We start from the raw sequence: 15,775 nt of genomic DNA, 5'->3' as shown, positions 1-15,775 counted from the left end.
TCTATGATCCAGGACGGTGATTTTAGGAATTAAATAAGGGGTTGAAGGATCGAAGGATCCTGTCGAAAAGAAGAAGAATCAAAGAAAAATAAAGAGCACGATCAATATATCGTATATCAAAACATCTTGACTCGAAAAAATTTATGTTATTACTTTACTTATCTTACTCGAATCGTAGCGTTCAGCTCGATATCGTTTTCTAACATTATTTTTTGATAAATGTTTAGACGACGATATCGATTACCAGGTCACACCACGTGGAGGTGGCTACGAATGTGACCCACCTAAAACTATAAAATCCACCCAACAAATAACATAAAATACCAATTTAAATTTACATGATGATCTAATCTCACCTGGGGTATCTGAAGACCCCCAAAATCATGAAAACATGTCTCGTGTTTTATAGTCCCTGGCACAGATTGTTTATGTGTAACTTTACAAATTAATAAAATTTAAAACTTGTTCAAATCCTTGATACGATATATGTAATTATTTTACATTTTCTTACACAAATAAGTAGCTTACAATATTATGTTTGTGATAATTTATGTTAAAAAAGTTCACAACTTGAAATCGTAAAATATGAAATTCAGAATTAGTAAAGTTTTTTCAAGAATTGGAAACCAATTCAATGTTAATATTGTTCAGTCTTTGTTAAACAAAGCGTATTCTATTCGATCACTGTGTAATGTTACAAATATTACTAAACCAGAGGTTAAACCTAACCTTCTTTTAAGAGATAAAATCAATGCTTATAATTCAAGAAAAAATAGCGATCCTTACACATATTTCTTACTGGCAAGTACATTACAAAAAATCAGCAAATATAAAAATTAACAGGTTTCATTAACAATTTTTACTATTTTAGAGTATACCAATTGGCACATTTATGCTTGGTACATGGCAAATTCAAAGACGCAAATGGAAATTAGATTTAATAGAAAAGTTGAGTAGTCGTATTAATCATCAGCCGATCGAACTACCAGAAAAGTAAGATCAATAAAAATTATGAAATATTTAGTGGTATAAAATTGAACTAAATAATTAAACTAAATAATTTCATTTAGCTTACAGGAATTGCAGTCAATGGAATATTATCCTGTTAAAGTAAAAGGAACATTTTTGTATGAAAAGGAATTTTTTGTGGGTTATAGAAGTTTATTAGTAGATGGAAAATCTGCAGACTATAATACATTTTTTAATAGACAAACCCCCCAAATAGGATACCATGTTATTACACCCTTTAAATTGGCTGATAGAGAGTAAGTAAATTTACTTTACCAAATTCAATGCTATTAAACATGCATATCTATTACATATTTTCTTTCTAAATAAAATATTTTATAGTTTGACAATTTTGGTAAATCGTGGCTGGATTCCATCATTGTATAATAATGCAGTAAGAAATCATGAAAATCAAACAGACAATGAAGTAGAAATTGTAGGAATTGTAAGAGTAAATGAAAAAAGACCACCATTTATTCCAGACAATGCTCCAGAAAAAAGTGTGTGGTATTATAGGTAAATGTACAAATCGCATCCAAATAATCTAACTCAGTTACAGTTTTAATTTTGTTAATCTTCTAATTAATATTACATTTGTATATTTTATTCTTTAAGAGATTTGAATCAAATGGCTAAAAAGGCAAATGCAAGTCCTGTATATATTGAAATGATAAACAATAAGAATTCATCAGAGTTTCCGATAGGGAGTCAAACAAAAGTTGAATTAAGAAATGAACATTTGAGTTATATCATTACATGGTATTCCCTTTCTTTATTCACTGGATATATGTGGTATAAACAATTTATGAAAAGGCCAATTGCATTTAAAGGCAAACGTTTTTTATCATACCGTTGAATATCCGAAAGTATAGAAAAATCAAGTGGTATGCACAAGTAGGATATGAAGTTCAGTTGTATTAACCGTAATCGTTGATACGATTTGTATATTATACGTATATATATGAAATATAAATTATGCGACATACCTTTTACTATGAGTGAAATATTTAAACCTTGTTAAATTTAGTAAATTTTAATTTACAATGTAACAAAGTGAATGTTTTTTACTAATAAGAGTACATTTATTCTTCGTTAAAAATTGTTGCTTTTTATTATCAATAACAACAACAGTGATAACCACTACCAACAAAAATGTCAACAATGGTTATGGTATACAGTTATATTGAAGAATTCAGCATAGAAAATACAAATATGAAAATATACCATACAAATATGAAAATACACCATATACATGCTACATCCACTTTTTTCCTTTCATTATGTATGTATTATCGTAAATATACATAGACGCAGTCATAGCATTTTCAACTGCGATAAAGGGATGCTTATATTCAACTTTTCTAAATTATCGTGCCTTCATGGAATTCCACGATTTACATTCAATTATTATAATAACGATATATGGGTGGCATGCCCGTATTTTCAGGTATCAGGAGAGGTATCAAATTTGTCCAAAAGATATGTATTATATTTCAGTGCAACATTCTATAGCTTTTACACGTTTCATTTCATTCTATGCTAACAAGTACATGTTAATTGAGAAAAATAATTTTTATAAATGGCGTATAAATCATGGTTACACCACCGTGACGATATAACATAAAAGTAACCATTCCTATTGCACTGTATTCAAAGTATGAAATATAAATTACACATCATTCGATTCGCAACAATTTATTAAAAGATATTATTGTGGCAAAAGCAAATAATTATTCCTATCAATCGTCTCGTCTTTTCTTTGTGCTTTTTTCCTCGTATCCGTTATTACACGAGACTTGAAATTTCTAGCTATCTAATCGACACCGATCAACGATACGAATTTCCTTATTTTCCCTTCCTCTCAGCTTCCTCTGAAAGCAATTTTATTTATAACATGATCGATGGTCCTTGAACGATTCCGTCTCGCTTGAAGTATACATCCTCTCTCGTTCAAATCTTGTATTCTCTCACTATGAATAATCAATTTACAATGTGGATGGAACACGTTCAACGAAAGTTCAGCCACTCTATCGCACTACCGATTTATCGTCCAATTATTCCTTTCCACCGAGCATCGTCTTCAGGAACCGTTATAATTCTTTACTCGTTGAGGACACAAGTACGAATAAGAGCGTCGCATACCGAGTATGGATCGCAATTGCTACTTGGTCTTCTGTCCTCCAGGTACCCTTTCTTATCCTCGGCAACGCCTCGAGGTATACGAATACTGACATTACGATTCGCTACACCAGCGCTGAAATCATGTATGCTGCTGGTTTCGCATTTTCCGGTTAAACGACGTTCGTTGTCCTTTCCTCCGCGTGGGTCGTACGCTTGGATGTGCCTTAGGTGCTGCTTGCTCAGCTTGTCGATCGCCTTCTCGATCTCGGCGATACCATTTTCGTTTCGCATCGCCTTCGTTGAGAAGTTCGTGTGCGCCCCAGCACCGTTCCACGAACCGTCCACCGGCTTTGGATCCAAGGTGACGATCACACCGTATTCCTCGGCCACGCGATGCAGTATGAACCTGGCGACCCATAAATCATCGCCGGCTGATATGCCGACGCAGGGACCAACCTGGAACTCCCACTGAGACGGCATTACTTCGGCATTTGTACCAGCAATCTTCACGCCGGCGTAAAGACAGGCTCGGTAATGAGCCTCGACGATTTCACGACCGATAACCTTGTCGGCGCCGACGCCGCAGTAGTACGGTCCTTGGGGACCCGGGAAACCGTTCTTCGGCCAGCCAAGGGGCCTACCGTCGAAATCAAGAAAAGTGTACTCTTGCTCGATACCGAACCATGGTTCATGATCCTTCACCGCTTCCATAGCCTCGTTCGCTTTGAAACGCTTGTTAGACGCCGTTGGTGTCATGTCGCTGTAATAAGTGTCGCAGAGTACAAGTTTGTTCTTCCCGCGACGAAACGGATCGTCGTAGATCGCTACCGGGCATAGATAAATGTCACTGTTCGCTCCATCCGCTTGGTACGTCGAGCTACCATCGTACGTCCAGATCGGCAATTCTAAAAAGAGAATAGAAATCAGATCAGTTTCAAGATATAAATCCTAAGCAATCGATTCTATACAAATTTTATCCCTAATCGACGGCATTTAAATTCGTCCTCGTAAACTCTATGCGTTGCAATGTAAATAGTTCCGTAACGCGTATAGAATTTCATGAATACAAATATATGCTATTTCACTGCGTCCAACGTTGTTGCATATGTACTGGACGTAGAAAATTCAAGTATTTACGCACTGAATCTCACATATGTGATTAGCATTCAGGAAGGATTACAATTTGATGATTGAAATGTGCTGGTAAGGAAGATGCGGATGTTGGCTCAAATTGAGAAAAGACAAACAGGATCTTCTCCAACCTGTCAGAGTCTGTAATCTCGAGTACATATGTATATGTACTATAGTCTTTCAGTCTCATCGTGGCATAACGTTAAAAATGGTTAGATAACATTTTGGTTATCATCCAAAACATAAGTACACCTGATCGTTCGTATTTCAAAACGGTGATCAAGGTTGTTCCGAAACTAGAGACACGCGCATCGTATTTTCTGCTTACGTTTACCCGAATAATTACAAATTAATATGCTAACCTGACGGATGTTTCGGCACGAAATCAACGGTCCTGGTCTTGCTTCGCAAATTTTCACCGGTACCATCGATCCAAATGTATTTCGCCTGAACTGTGTTCTCCGGTTGGGGTAGTTCCAGGTACCTGTTTAGCAGGGTCTTATCTAGGGCCGCGTTCGGCGACTCCTTCAGCATAAGACGCGACATTGTGATACTGTAACATCAAATAAAAAATTCATGAAATTATTCCGTATTTGTCTAGCAAGAGCGGTGCACGGTCCCGGCACGGTATTTCGCTATATAACTTGAAATGACTGAAATCACCCTTCTGAATCATTTGAAGCCGAAGATCATGATGAACGATGTTTGGATCTTTCTCAAAGAAGACACTATTGTGACAAATTGAAAGAAAGAACGGATAATGATAGTAATTATAAATAGAACGGTATCTACTTTGACAGGAAGTAGATTTATTTCTTTCCTATTAACAAATGTACCTTTTAAATATACCTCGAGAAGCTATTTATACACTTAATATGTCACATTGCGCCATCGCGTTTAATTGTACAATGCTATATGGCGCAATATTTCATTTTGAATTTACCTGTTGATCAAGGAAAAATCATTTGAAAGAACGATAATGATTGGATTCGAAGGAAAACTTTCCAATGTTTTAGCGGTTCGAATCGTGTTTTGATTTGAATATTGCATACATTAGGGAAGCGAATTGATCAGATTAAAATGGAGCGTAGTTATGATATCGCGTATGTATAACGCACATTATGCAGATCCATTCACACGCACATACGAAATGCAACCAAGTGACGAGGAACAGATAAAAGATTCCTCTGGGTTTATTCTTGGTGAAAGAGACAGAGAGGCGCGCCCACGTATCACGCAGCACGCATCAAACATCACGCAGCACGCACGCGGTTCCAGCGTGTATCACAGTAGTATGCATATTGCTAGTCACCCACTGGGAACGCGTTTTAACGACGTGTCGGAGAGGTCTTTACCCGATATCATAACCCTGCACGCACGTGCAAATATTTCGGGCGTGTTCAAGGCCATTTCGGATTATTTTTAAATCTTTCCTTTTCTTTTCGATAATGCACGCGACTCGAAACATCGATACTTGTTCACCTTTCACCTATAAAAAGGAGTGCATTTTCTAATGGATGCAGCTACTCTGCGGTACAAATGACATGGTACGATTTTTTTGCAAATTTTCTATCTTTAAAATATCGATAGCGTATTCAGAAATAGACACGAAAATCTATCGCTAAGAAGAACGGAAAATTTCCTCTACTCGGCTCCTTGTTAAACTGGAAAATTACGCATTATCAAACGTAAGCAGTTTTTACCCTGCAATTATACAATCGTCTCTAATCAGTAGTAAATGCACGTGGGTTGCTTATTGAACAGTTCCCTGATAAACAATCGCTTTAATTCCTTCCTATTTAGAGATGTTTTGAGAAACATTTTCAATTAACACGGTGATCAAATAAATATTTGTTTTTTAATTGGTTATTTACGGTCCATTTGCCGTTTTTGATATTACCCAGAGATTGGTTAATAAAAAGATTAAGCGTTTGTCTATTAGGTAATGACTCTAACAATAGGTCGAGGTGAATTCTACGTCTCGGATAATGTAGAATTTTTCCGATTCAATAAAGAAAACCGCGATAACACTACAACTGGTTATTATGCAGCACGTGACGAATCTACGAGTCACGTAGTGGTATATGTGTACAGCTAAAAACATTATTTCGCGCGGAGACGTTGATGGACTTCCGTGTGACTCACGCGTTCCCTTTCGTTTGATTAGCGGAATCATTATTACCTGCTTCTAATCTTTCGTTTTTCACACTTATCTGAAGTAAATACACTTTCCGCGTGGTTTCATCCCGATTGCCTTGAAACGATCTTTATTCGTTCGAAACGCTCGAGGAGAACCTTAAACAAGTTAAAGTCTAATTATTCGAAGGAAACCTGTTATATAATTTATCGAAAGGTCTATAATCACCGAAAAGAATTCCTGATAACGATGTAAAATTATGTAATTTATGCGATTTTTCACGAAACCAATCCATCAATGTCCATCAAAATTGTACAAGGAATACGTTTGCTTCTTAGCCGGCAGTTACGAAGGCATTAAGGACAGCGTATTTCAAAGCATCTCGTTCACCTTTGGAATGCACGATGCATTGTGAAACAAGCTGGGCAATTTACCGGTCTGGCATCAACCGCCATTTAAAGTGAAGACTGTCGGTTGGCTGTATATTCTCTGCTGTTGCATTCATAAACTGTCGATACAGGGAATCATTTTCGAAGCAATAGTGAAAAACAACGGCTCTCCCCGCGGCTACGTTTCTTGTTTCGCAACATCGATACCGTACAGCTTATTGAACCAAAGCTGTTGAAATAATTAGCTTCCTGTTATCTTAGCTAATCTTCCCATGGCTCTCGATAAGCAGTTTAAGTAACTTTCCACAAAACGCAAGGCCGTTCTAGAACTAGAGTTAATATATGCATTTCTATTCTTGACATTCAGCTATAGTCTACCTGGAGTGTGAACCGCGGATGTTGGAGACGGGCCTGATGGAAAGTGGTGGATGTTAAATGGTACATTTCTATTTCAATTTTATGCCAAGTCCAAATTTTCATTTCACAGAATTCAATATTATAAGTATGGAGATTTGAACGCACCGAATAAAAGAAAATGGTAAATTTGAATCGAGATAATTTTGTCTAGGTGCAAGGATCGTTTCTCTTTGTATTTTGTTAGCACAACCAGATAAATAAATTTACTAACCTAAGGCATCTGTTAACGGTGATCCATTTCGGCTTTTGACCGATACCGACATTTTTCAATACCCTTGTACCGCATAATTTTACTAAAATGTTCGAACTCATTTTAAATTCAAACTCTCGATCTTTCGTTCGTCAATTTTTCTTCGGCGAGAATCGAATTTCGATTAACTTAATATTTGAAAACAAGGCAAAATTAGAACAAAAGCCACGAAGAAGGATCAACGTACTATTCACTGATCCACTAACACAACTTGGAGCAGGTATCATTTATATACCTATCCCTTCCATCGAATCCTGACAGAAATACCGGTTCCATCGTATTTCGAACAAATTTTAAATTCATGTTTCTTCAGTTACTGTCTCCTTTCTTTTCCACTTTCAATAACCAGTTTTATTCGTCTGTGATTGTACTTGATTATCTGTTCTTAATTTGAATTGAGAATCAAGTAGCAATATGTATCTATACAGCTTATTTATTGCAGTAATTTAATATATTTGATGGCTTATGTATTTACATATCGATTTCAATCGGTAATCATGTAAGCACCTGCAATACGTAGTCTCTTGTAACTTTAAATTAAATAAAATACAATACTAGTAGCAGTAAATATAAACCAAATGTGTGAAAGTGAAGAATTTGATTCACGATTTCAATAAATATTAAATTTATCATTTTATTATGTTATTTGTCACGCGAATGAAAGTAATCGCAAAATGGCCTTCACAATGTCCCTCGTAGAAATAAATCACACAAGATGCATATTTCGATTGTGTATTCATAGAAACATTTTTATCGCTGGAATTTTATTAACTGAAAAAGTTAATCGTTACATATATTTATTTTTACCAATTTTTTTTGTTGTATCTTAAGCTTTTACACGCTGATAAGATTTGATATATGTATATAGCAGTGATATTATTTTTAGCATTCTTTCGTTAATTACAAAAGCATCGTTGTAAATCAATAACAGTTTCGAATAAATATTTACCTGTTATTGATCAAGCATGTTAATTATGACTCGTTAATGTCGCAATGTTTGAATATACATAATTGAATTTCTTTCCCACATTCTTATTATCTACTGATCTATGTGTTCATTATCGTAATGTCATCGTGCTTTCAGTATCAAGCCTGTAAATAATCCAACACATGTTCACATAACACGAACGCGATGAGCATACAGGGTGTCCCTAAAGTGTTTTACTATTCGTTAAATATTTAAGGTACAGAAAAATTATTTGTAAGGATATAAAGTCTTGTTCACGCTTAAGGTACCACCTGTTAGATATTATCTCTTGAAACCATTAACCGGTCTAACTGGGGGATGATCTAATCGGAGTGTTAAAGCTTAATACAGATACCTTGTGCAACTTTTTTATTAAGGAATTATTATCGGCTTAAAAGCTACTTGTAGCGTGGAAAGATAAAATCAATGGTCGAACGAAGAAAGATATTTTACTGGGAGAACCGTTAAGAGATCGAATTCGCGTCTCGTTGCATGCGACACGTGAGGTTTTGAATTATTAGTTCGTCTGATATGCTAAACTGTTCCACTAACCTATTTTTTCTTGACAGATGTAGTTCTTGCATCTACAAATTACCAATTTACTTGTCATTTTTTAACCATCCTTAACGAGTACTTTCTAATACTTATCGTTCGTATAATTGAAAAGTTATACGATTCATTGTCCGCGAAAAGTTGTGTAACGTTGACAAATTCAAGGTAAATCACCCTATGCCAGAATCTTGTCATGTATTTTATTGTAATAGTGTCATTTCGAATTGTCGTCAGGTCATTTAACCTTGACTCTAAAATTTACACTAGCCGAATAACGCGCATTAAGATTTACTAAGCTTTTAAGTATTTTCTCTGTTATAGATTTCCGAGTAGTCTTCCGATTGCTTTCAGAATGAATACGTTCAAATGAGCGAGCTCACGCTGTGGAGAACACCCTTCGAGTCGAATTGAAAAGAAGCCATGAAAGCAATTAGCGGTATTAATTATCTACCAAACGGCACAACGACCCTCGAGGTTACTCGAAATAAATTTATAAAAGTTCTTCGATAAAGAAATAAAGTTTTCTTACGTTTTCCATTCGATTGAAAGTGGGTTATCATATTAATCGGAGATATAATAATATCTTTCGAAAGAAAAGCGATAGATGGGTAAGCGGGTTATTTTCACCCATTGATAATCGTTTATTTTCACTTAACGATTTAAACGTGGCACGAAAGACCGTGAATTGTTAAACATTCTAGTATTCTGCCAACTATTTCGGGCGCATACACACACCAAGGGCACCTTTATGAATCGTGATTCACTATTGAGAGCCACGCTTCCTCTAGCCATGAGGTCGTAATTATCATTTCCTCGTTTTTACCACGGCAATTGGGCACCAACGTGAATATTAACGGATCCCCCTTCAATTTGTTCGTTAACCTTCAATGCATCGTAGTAATTACAGTGTGCCAGATATAGCTTCTGCTGATCCAATGATTAATTTGATTAAATTCCTTCTCGTCCTCATTTTCGAAATTTTATACCATATTTCTATTTTCTACATATGTTAGAACATCTTTCGAGTGCAATTGCCAGGCGAATACAACTTGACACTGCACAAGTGTTTCATTTTCGGATGTTATGCTGCCTGTATAGGTAATTCGCTAGCAAAAATAGTACAGCAGTCCGATTCGATATGAGACTGAAAGTAAGCTCGACTTCCGGGTGGAAATGCAATGAAGAAACTTTGTCCTCAAGATCCGTAATGCTATTCTTGCGTGTTTTGTGTAACGAATAAAGTAGATTTCAAGCTACAATTTAACATGTCGTACATGCAATTTTATAGTAGTTTTATGTCATCGAATTACGTCAAACTTTTGATGTTACGAAATTGGCCATTTAGTGTGCGTCAGCGTAGTTGCTCCTCTTGTCAAATTATATTAAGTATCGTTACGTTACCGTTTAGGTATGAAACAGTGTCACTTGCACCACAGTCGATACATACTTCATTACTTCTACTTTCGAACAGTTTTAAACGAGAGCGTTCTACATCTTTGCACTGAACAATCGATTACACTGGATCGAACGAAATGTGTATCACTGTGTCAGTATCAAGCTTTCAGTTAATTAAATACGAAAAAGGGAAATATATATTCAGAGAGGTTTTTAAGTTGAATCTTTCATTCATCGGTTGACCAATGAAAGAAAAAAACCTTCTTATCATTCATAATCACTACTGAAATACTAATCGTCTATATAGCACGCACCAAAACAAGAAATAAAGATTATGCAACATCGAGGTGGGTAAATATTTTTGTTTTCTGCCCATTCGAAAATCGTTTGGTGACACAGTTTTCGGGTAAACACGGGTTCGCCCCATGATTACACGTGTAACCAGCATCGCTATCGGCACGTTTCTGTCACCAACCGGCTCGTTAATACACGAAAGAACATTTGTTAGATCGATTCGTTTGTACCGACGTTATATCGCCATGGAGACTGGCGAAAACATAATCGGAGATATGACCCACCGTAGACTCGCCGAGAGAGAGTTCAGTGTGTCGCGTAGGAAAAACCAGATCATGTGTGCCGTACATTGTTTTACGGAGTATGTACTTACACGTGTCGATCGGTTTACTTTTTACTTGTTTCCTTTTATTATGCTACGTCGTTTACAACAGGTTTGATCGTTTCAACGATCCCGAAAAAGAAGGAGCGCGCTTGCGTTGAGTCGGTATGAATCACTGAAATCTGAATTTACCTTCAGATTTGTTTTTCTAAAACAAACCTATATTTAATCCATATCTGTATTTAATTGTCAATTAAAAAAATATGTATATATATAAGTTTCATTCACGGTAAAGTGAAGTTCATAGGCGAGAGATAAACGCTTATCAAAGTGTTGGAAACCGGTTAAACCGAACTGTTTACGGAAGTTGCAGTTCGTTGCCAATGTCACGAGCCACGTTATCGTTGCAGGCAAATTAGATACAGGTATCGTGTAGACGACATTTAATACCCGAGAAAACATCGGTAAGCGTAAGCGGAGGAACGTTTTTGATGACAATGTTTGTCAGCTTTAGATTTATCGTTAGTTAGGCGTCAACGTTTACACGCTCGTGCAGTTTGTGTAAACCGAGTCGCTTTATTCGAGATGAGGTAGGAGAAATTGAAATAAATATAAATATACAGAAAAATTTAGAAAGTTGGGCTATATGTTATAAAAGGGAATATTTAATTTTTACGTGTAACGCTATTAAATAATTTATGAATTTCTCGTTACGCAACAGGAGATAAAAAACATTGTATTATATGGCCAGAGTCTGTGTGTAATAAATAAATCATTGGCGACCCACATAGCCGGAATGGAAAATTACGTAAAAAAACAGCACGGCACGTGTTAGCACTTTGACGACCTTATATTTTATGGGATCGTTTAAACGGAATTTAAGTAGACCATCGTGTGTTTTACTCTCGGGCACTATCGAAAATACGATTACTTATTATCAATTAATGAAAGTGAATTGATAAATTCAATGATAAAGCAATGTATTATCTGCTATACAGGTAAATGGTACTTTAGTGATCACAAGAAATAAATCACTATATCAAATATCGGGTGTACTTCGACGATTAAAAGCGTATCAAAGCTTCGGTATCCGTTCGTTAGTATAAATACGATTCTAGGTATCGGCCGAGTCGTAATTACTATTGCGTGCTCCTGTATACGCCTACATTCGCGTGTATTCAGATACATTATTAGATGTTCAGATTTGCATCGCGAAAAGCAATATTCAATCCGGTGAAATGGGAGACCGGTGAAAATTTCATGTGATTCGATGGTTTCTATTTTAACGATGTGGGTCAGTGTCTTCGAACGTCGTCTCTTTTTACTTGACAATGGTGTCCAGGGGAATAGAAGTATAAGAAAATATTTCTATAAACTCAATGTTCTGTTTGCGAAGGTTCAATATTGGATCAATTGTTTGAATATGATTAATTATAATTTTAAGATAACTTGAACGCAGAAAAAGGGAACAAGTATGAGACACTCCAATTAATTGGTCATTCTGTTTCCTACACAATCGACATTGTTTGAAATTCAAATATACTATCTGCGAGTGATTCAGTTTTATCCTCGATGAAATATTTATCCGCGCGACAGAGCGCACGATTCTTCTTGTTCCGAGCGAAGTGCAAGATGCCTTTGTTCTCCCGACTTGCATGCAGATAAAACTGTTCAACCTTTTCTCAGCATTGCGATATTACCTGTTTCTTTATCGATATCCAAGCGCTGAATTTGAATTTGCAATCGGAAAGCATTCAATCTATTTTATTTTAAAGCTATTTTAGTTTAGAAATATACGAGAGATTAACTTATCGTTAGATACGCGTGACTAATAAACTTTTTCCTCGAAATATCGACAAAGAATTACTATTTAGACCGATATGTTATAACCTCTAACCCTGAAACCGACGAGACAGCGAGAATTTAAGATTAATTTTAGACGCGAATAAAATTAAAGATTTCTCGAGTTTCCCGCGAAAAATTCAAACTGATAGATAGCGCAGCTTTACCGTTCGAGCATTGTAATGGAAAAATTGTGTGTAATGCTCATTTTGTTTTACGCGTGAATTATCAACAATTTGCATTTAAATTTTTGAAAAAACGAGCTCTTGAAAACATCAGCAAGATAACAAACAATAACCAACCGGTCGTTACAATGAAACACTTTGAATATGCAATTAATTTTAATTGTTTAGCTGATTTAATTGTTTCGCTTTAGATCTATTTTTAAGTTAAAGCGAACTAACGATATATTTTAAGTGCTACTGAATTTCAAATAAAGAAACTTTAGACTATTCTCGTGATATTTTGATAACTACGATACGGTAAATAAGTTTCTGTAAACAAGTTGAATGACTTATCTACTGTTAAAAAAAAAAAAGATTGAGTATGGTATAAAGATAGATTAAACCGAGTCGATTATCATTATCCGTCTTACTAAATCTCTATATGTATACTGCTAGTATTATAGCATCGCTCGATGCAAATACATAAGTAGATTGTAAGTAACCAGATGCGAAAGTATAATGCAAAAATTAATTAGAGTAGACTGTCATCCGCTTTTGATTTAATCGCTCCCTGCTTTATCCGGTCACATTGTCATTCAGAAGCACAATATAAGAACAGTAAGAGATTTATGATAAATGAAACTTCAATAAAATACTCCTGAGAAAATGAAAAAAATCAACAATTGTTGAAATCTTACGAATAAGGTTTGTAAAAAAGCAAACCTTTTTAACTCGAGAAAGAAAAATACCACCCCAAGAAATAACGAAGAATGATTTCTAAGCCACGATAACAATATCAATTTTGAATGAGTACTATCTTTCAGGGGACACGGGTCACCGCTGATCTCCGATCGAAAAGTGTCAAGCAGTATGATCGCGCTCCTTTCATTCCTCTGTTTACAGCAGTTTCTGCACTGTCCTTGATTAGATAACGTTCATTGAAAATCCGTACGTTTAAAACATTGTTACGATAGAACGCGAATTAAGTAAACTATCTTCGATCCTTTCTTTATTAACGTAAAGAAAAAAGAAAAAAGGATTACTGCGGTTACTTACCGCTGTTACTGATGATCCAGCTATGACACAGGGTGTTGGTGTACTAAATGATCGTTTGATCGATGCTCGTTGAGCGGAGTCGCGCGACGCGTCCTAGTGTTGTGTTGCAAAGAGTTAAAAGGCACTGGTCATGAAGGCAATGAGCGCTTGATAGCACGGTCTGTGTTACTACTGTAGGAGCGCGGCTGCGATATTTATGTAGACGAGAGTTTCAGCGCAAGCGTCGTTTGCCCCGCGCTCTTCGGTTGCCGTACGATTCCCCACCTCCGCAACACGAAAGTGATTATCCGATGTGATCGTAGGTCCACTCGATCGTTACGTGCCGGAAAATTCTTGTCTGCACGTGTCGCCATGGTGTTCCTTCACGATGGAAATTATTCGCGACTCTCCTTCGATGACATAACCTGTACCAAATAGGCGGGAATTATTAGGCGATCTTTTCAAAAAGAGAACCTTATACGTACAATTTTCTTTCACTGTTTTATCGAACTGACACTTGCAGAGATAAACTAGTGAAATATGCGTTTTCCCCTATCGAACGGAAGTCACACTTGCACGGAGTCACGTGTCGATAATGCGCTCTTCTTAAGAACATGAGTTTCTAGTTACCGTTGATCTAGATTTATTTCCTACTTCAGTCGAATTATATTGCAACGCGATATGATTTCTTTCTTATGGTTATAACAAGAACGATCCAAGAAAAAATACGTACTATATGTCTTTTTTTTTTTTAGATTCACACGAAATAAGAGATATGTTTATCGTCTCGTATAACATGCTTTGTTAACGTAAGTAAATAGCGTAAATAAAGTTCGTGCGATGACATGAATAGGCAAGGCCACACCTTGACAATAATTCCTCAAAGCTATAAACATGATGCAATTGAATGTAGATAGTAAATTGTGTTTCATATATCTGTCAACGAATTCGGCTTTATTATTGATAATAAAGAAAAACAGCGTATAAAACGATCTTTTATCTGATCTAATCTTCAAACACTTGATCATTAATTAAAATATAAAAAAATAAAATGTTTTGTCACCGTTTAAGGTTAATTATGCGATATTGATCCACAATTAATTACTGATTTGGTTGGTAATAAATTGATATCTACGGTAACGTGTAAGAAATTAAATTTGATTATAAGCTATGCAATTCTAGTTTCTAGAACACTAAAGACTTACCGGATCTTCGGATAGAAAGATTTTCTTCTTATAGAAAGTACTAGTGTGATCCATAAGGAAACAAGAAAACTTGTTTTTACACGATGCCCTAAAAAATTTCAATCATTTCAATAATAAAGTTATCGCTGATACATAATAATCAAAAGATAATCCGACTATGCGATGATTCGTAAAACGTTTGTAAACTACCTTTGTACTGTTTTCATGGACCATCTTGTATCCTAAACTTATCTCTAATGTGTACTTACATTCCTGCTTCTGGAGATACGTGTAACATATCGTAAGGGGCAAACGCGTTACGCGCCAAATCATTTGTTATGAACATGGGAATAATTAACTTATAACAATATATTTGTTTGTAATATAAGTGGTAAAATGAACAGCACTTACAAAATGTTTATTTTGAAAATTATCCTACCTGGTAAAACTCCAAAATTATTCCTGGCATTATTAGACGAACAAACAATTTGGTACATCCTACTTTTAGATACGATTTTTTACAAATAGTCCCAATTGCTTGGATAAACTTTATTCTTTACAAAGTAT

The 15,775-nt window shown here is 35.7% G+C and overlaps 2 protein-coding genes across 3 annotated transcripts; one reads left to right on the top strand and one right to left on the bottom strand.

The window, feature by feature from the left end:
- The first annotated feature begins 394 nt into the window (after positions 1-394).
- On the top strand, positions 395-2,001 carry LOC114875838 (surfeit locus protein 1). Its single transcript, XM_029186588.2, has 5 exons — positions 395-801; positions 872-993; positions 1,071-1,265; positions 1,351-1,524; positions 1,624-2,001. Exons 1-5 carry the CDS (start codon positions 586-588, stop codon positions 1,862-1,864), a joined length of 948 nt encoding a protein of 315 aa, XP_029042421.1. The 5' UTR covers positions 395-585; the 3' UTR covers positions 1,865-2,001.
- A 65-nt stretch (positions 2,002-2,066) lies between these two features.
- On the bottom strand, positions 2,067-14,232 carry LOC114875814 (glutamine synthetase 2 cytoplasmic). 2 transcript variants are annotated; one of them, XM_029186544.2, is made up of 3 exons: positions 14,046-14,232; positions 4,623-4,813; positions 2,067-4,034 (listed from the first exon to the last, which is right to left on the bottom strand). In XM_029186544.2, exons 2-3 carry the CDS (start codon positions 4,804-4,806, stop codon positions 3,109-3,111), a joined length of 1,110 nt encoding a protein of 369 aa, XP_029042377.1. In that variant the 5' UTR covers positions 4,807-4,813; positions 14,046-14,232; the 3' UTR covers positions 2,067-3,108. The 2 variants fall into 2 exon arrangements, with proteins under 2 accessions (XP_029042377.1, XP_029042367.1); XM_029186534.2 differs by lacking the exon at positions 14,046-14,232 and adding an exon at positions 7,415-7,651.
- Positions 14,233-15,775: the final 1,543 nt, after the last annotated feature.

Source organism: Osmia bicornis, chromosome 4 (genome assembly GCF_907164935.1).
Source record: "Osmia bicornis bicornis chromosome 4, iOsmBic2.1, whole genome shotgun sequence".
NCBI lineage: Eukaryota > Metazoa > Arthropoda > Insecta > Hymenoptera > Megachilidae > Osmia > Osmia bicornis.
Note: the sequence above shows the minus strand (reverse complement) of the source record. Positions and strands in the feature narration are given on the sequence as shown.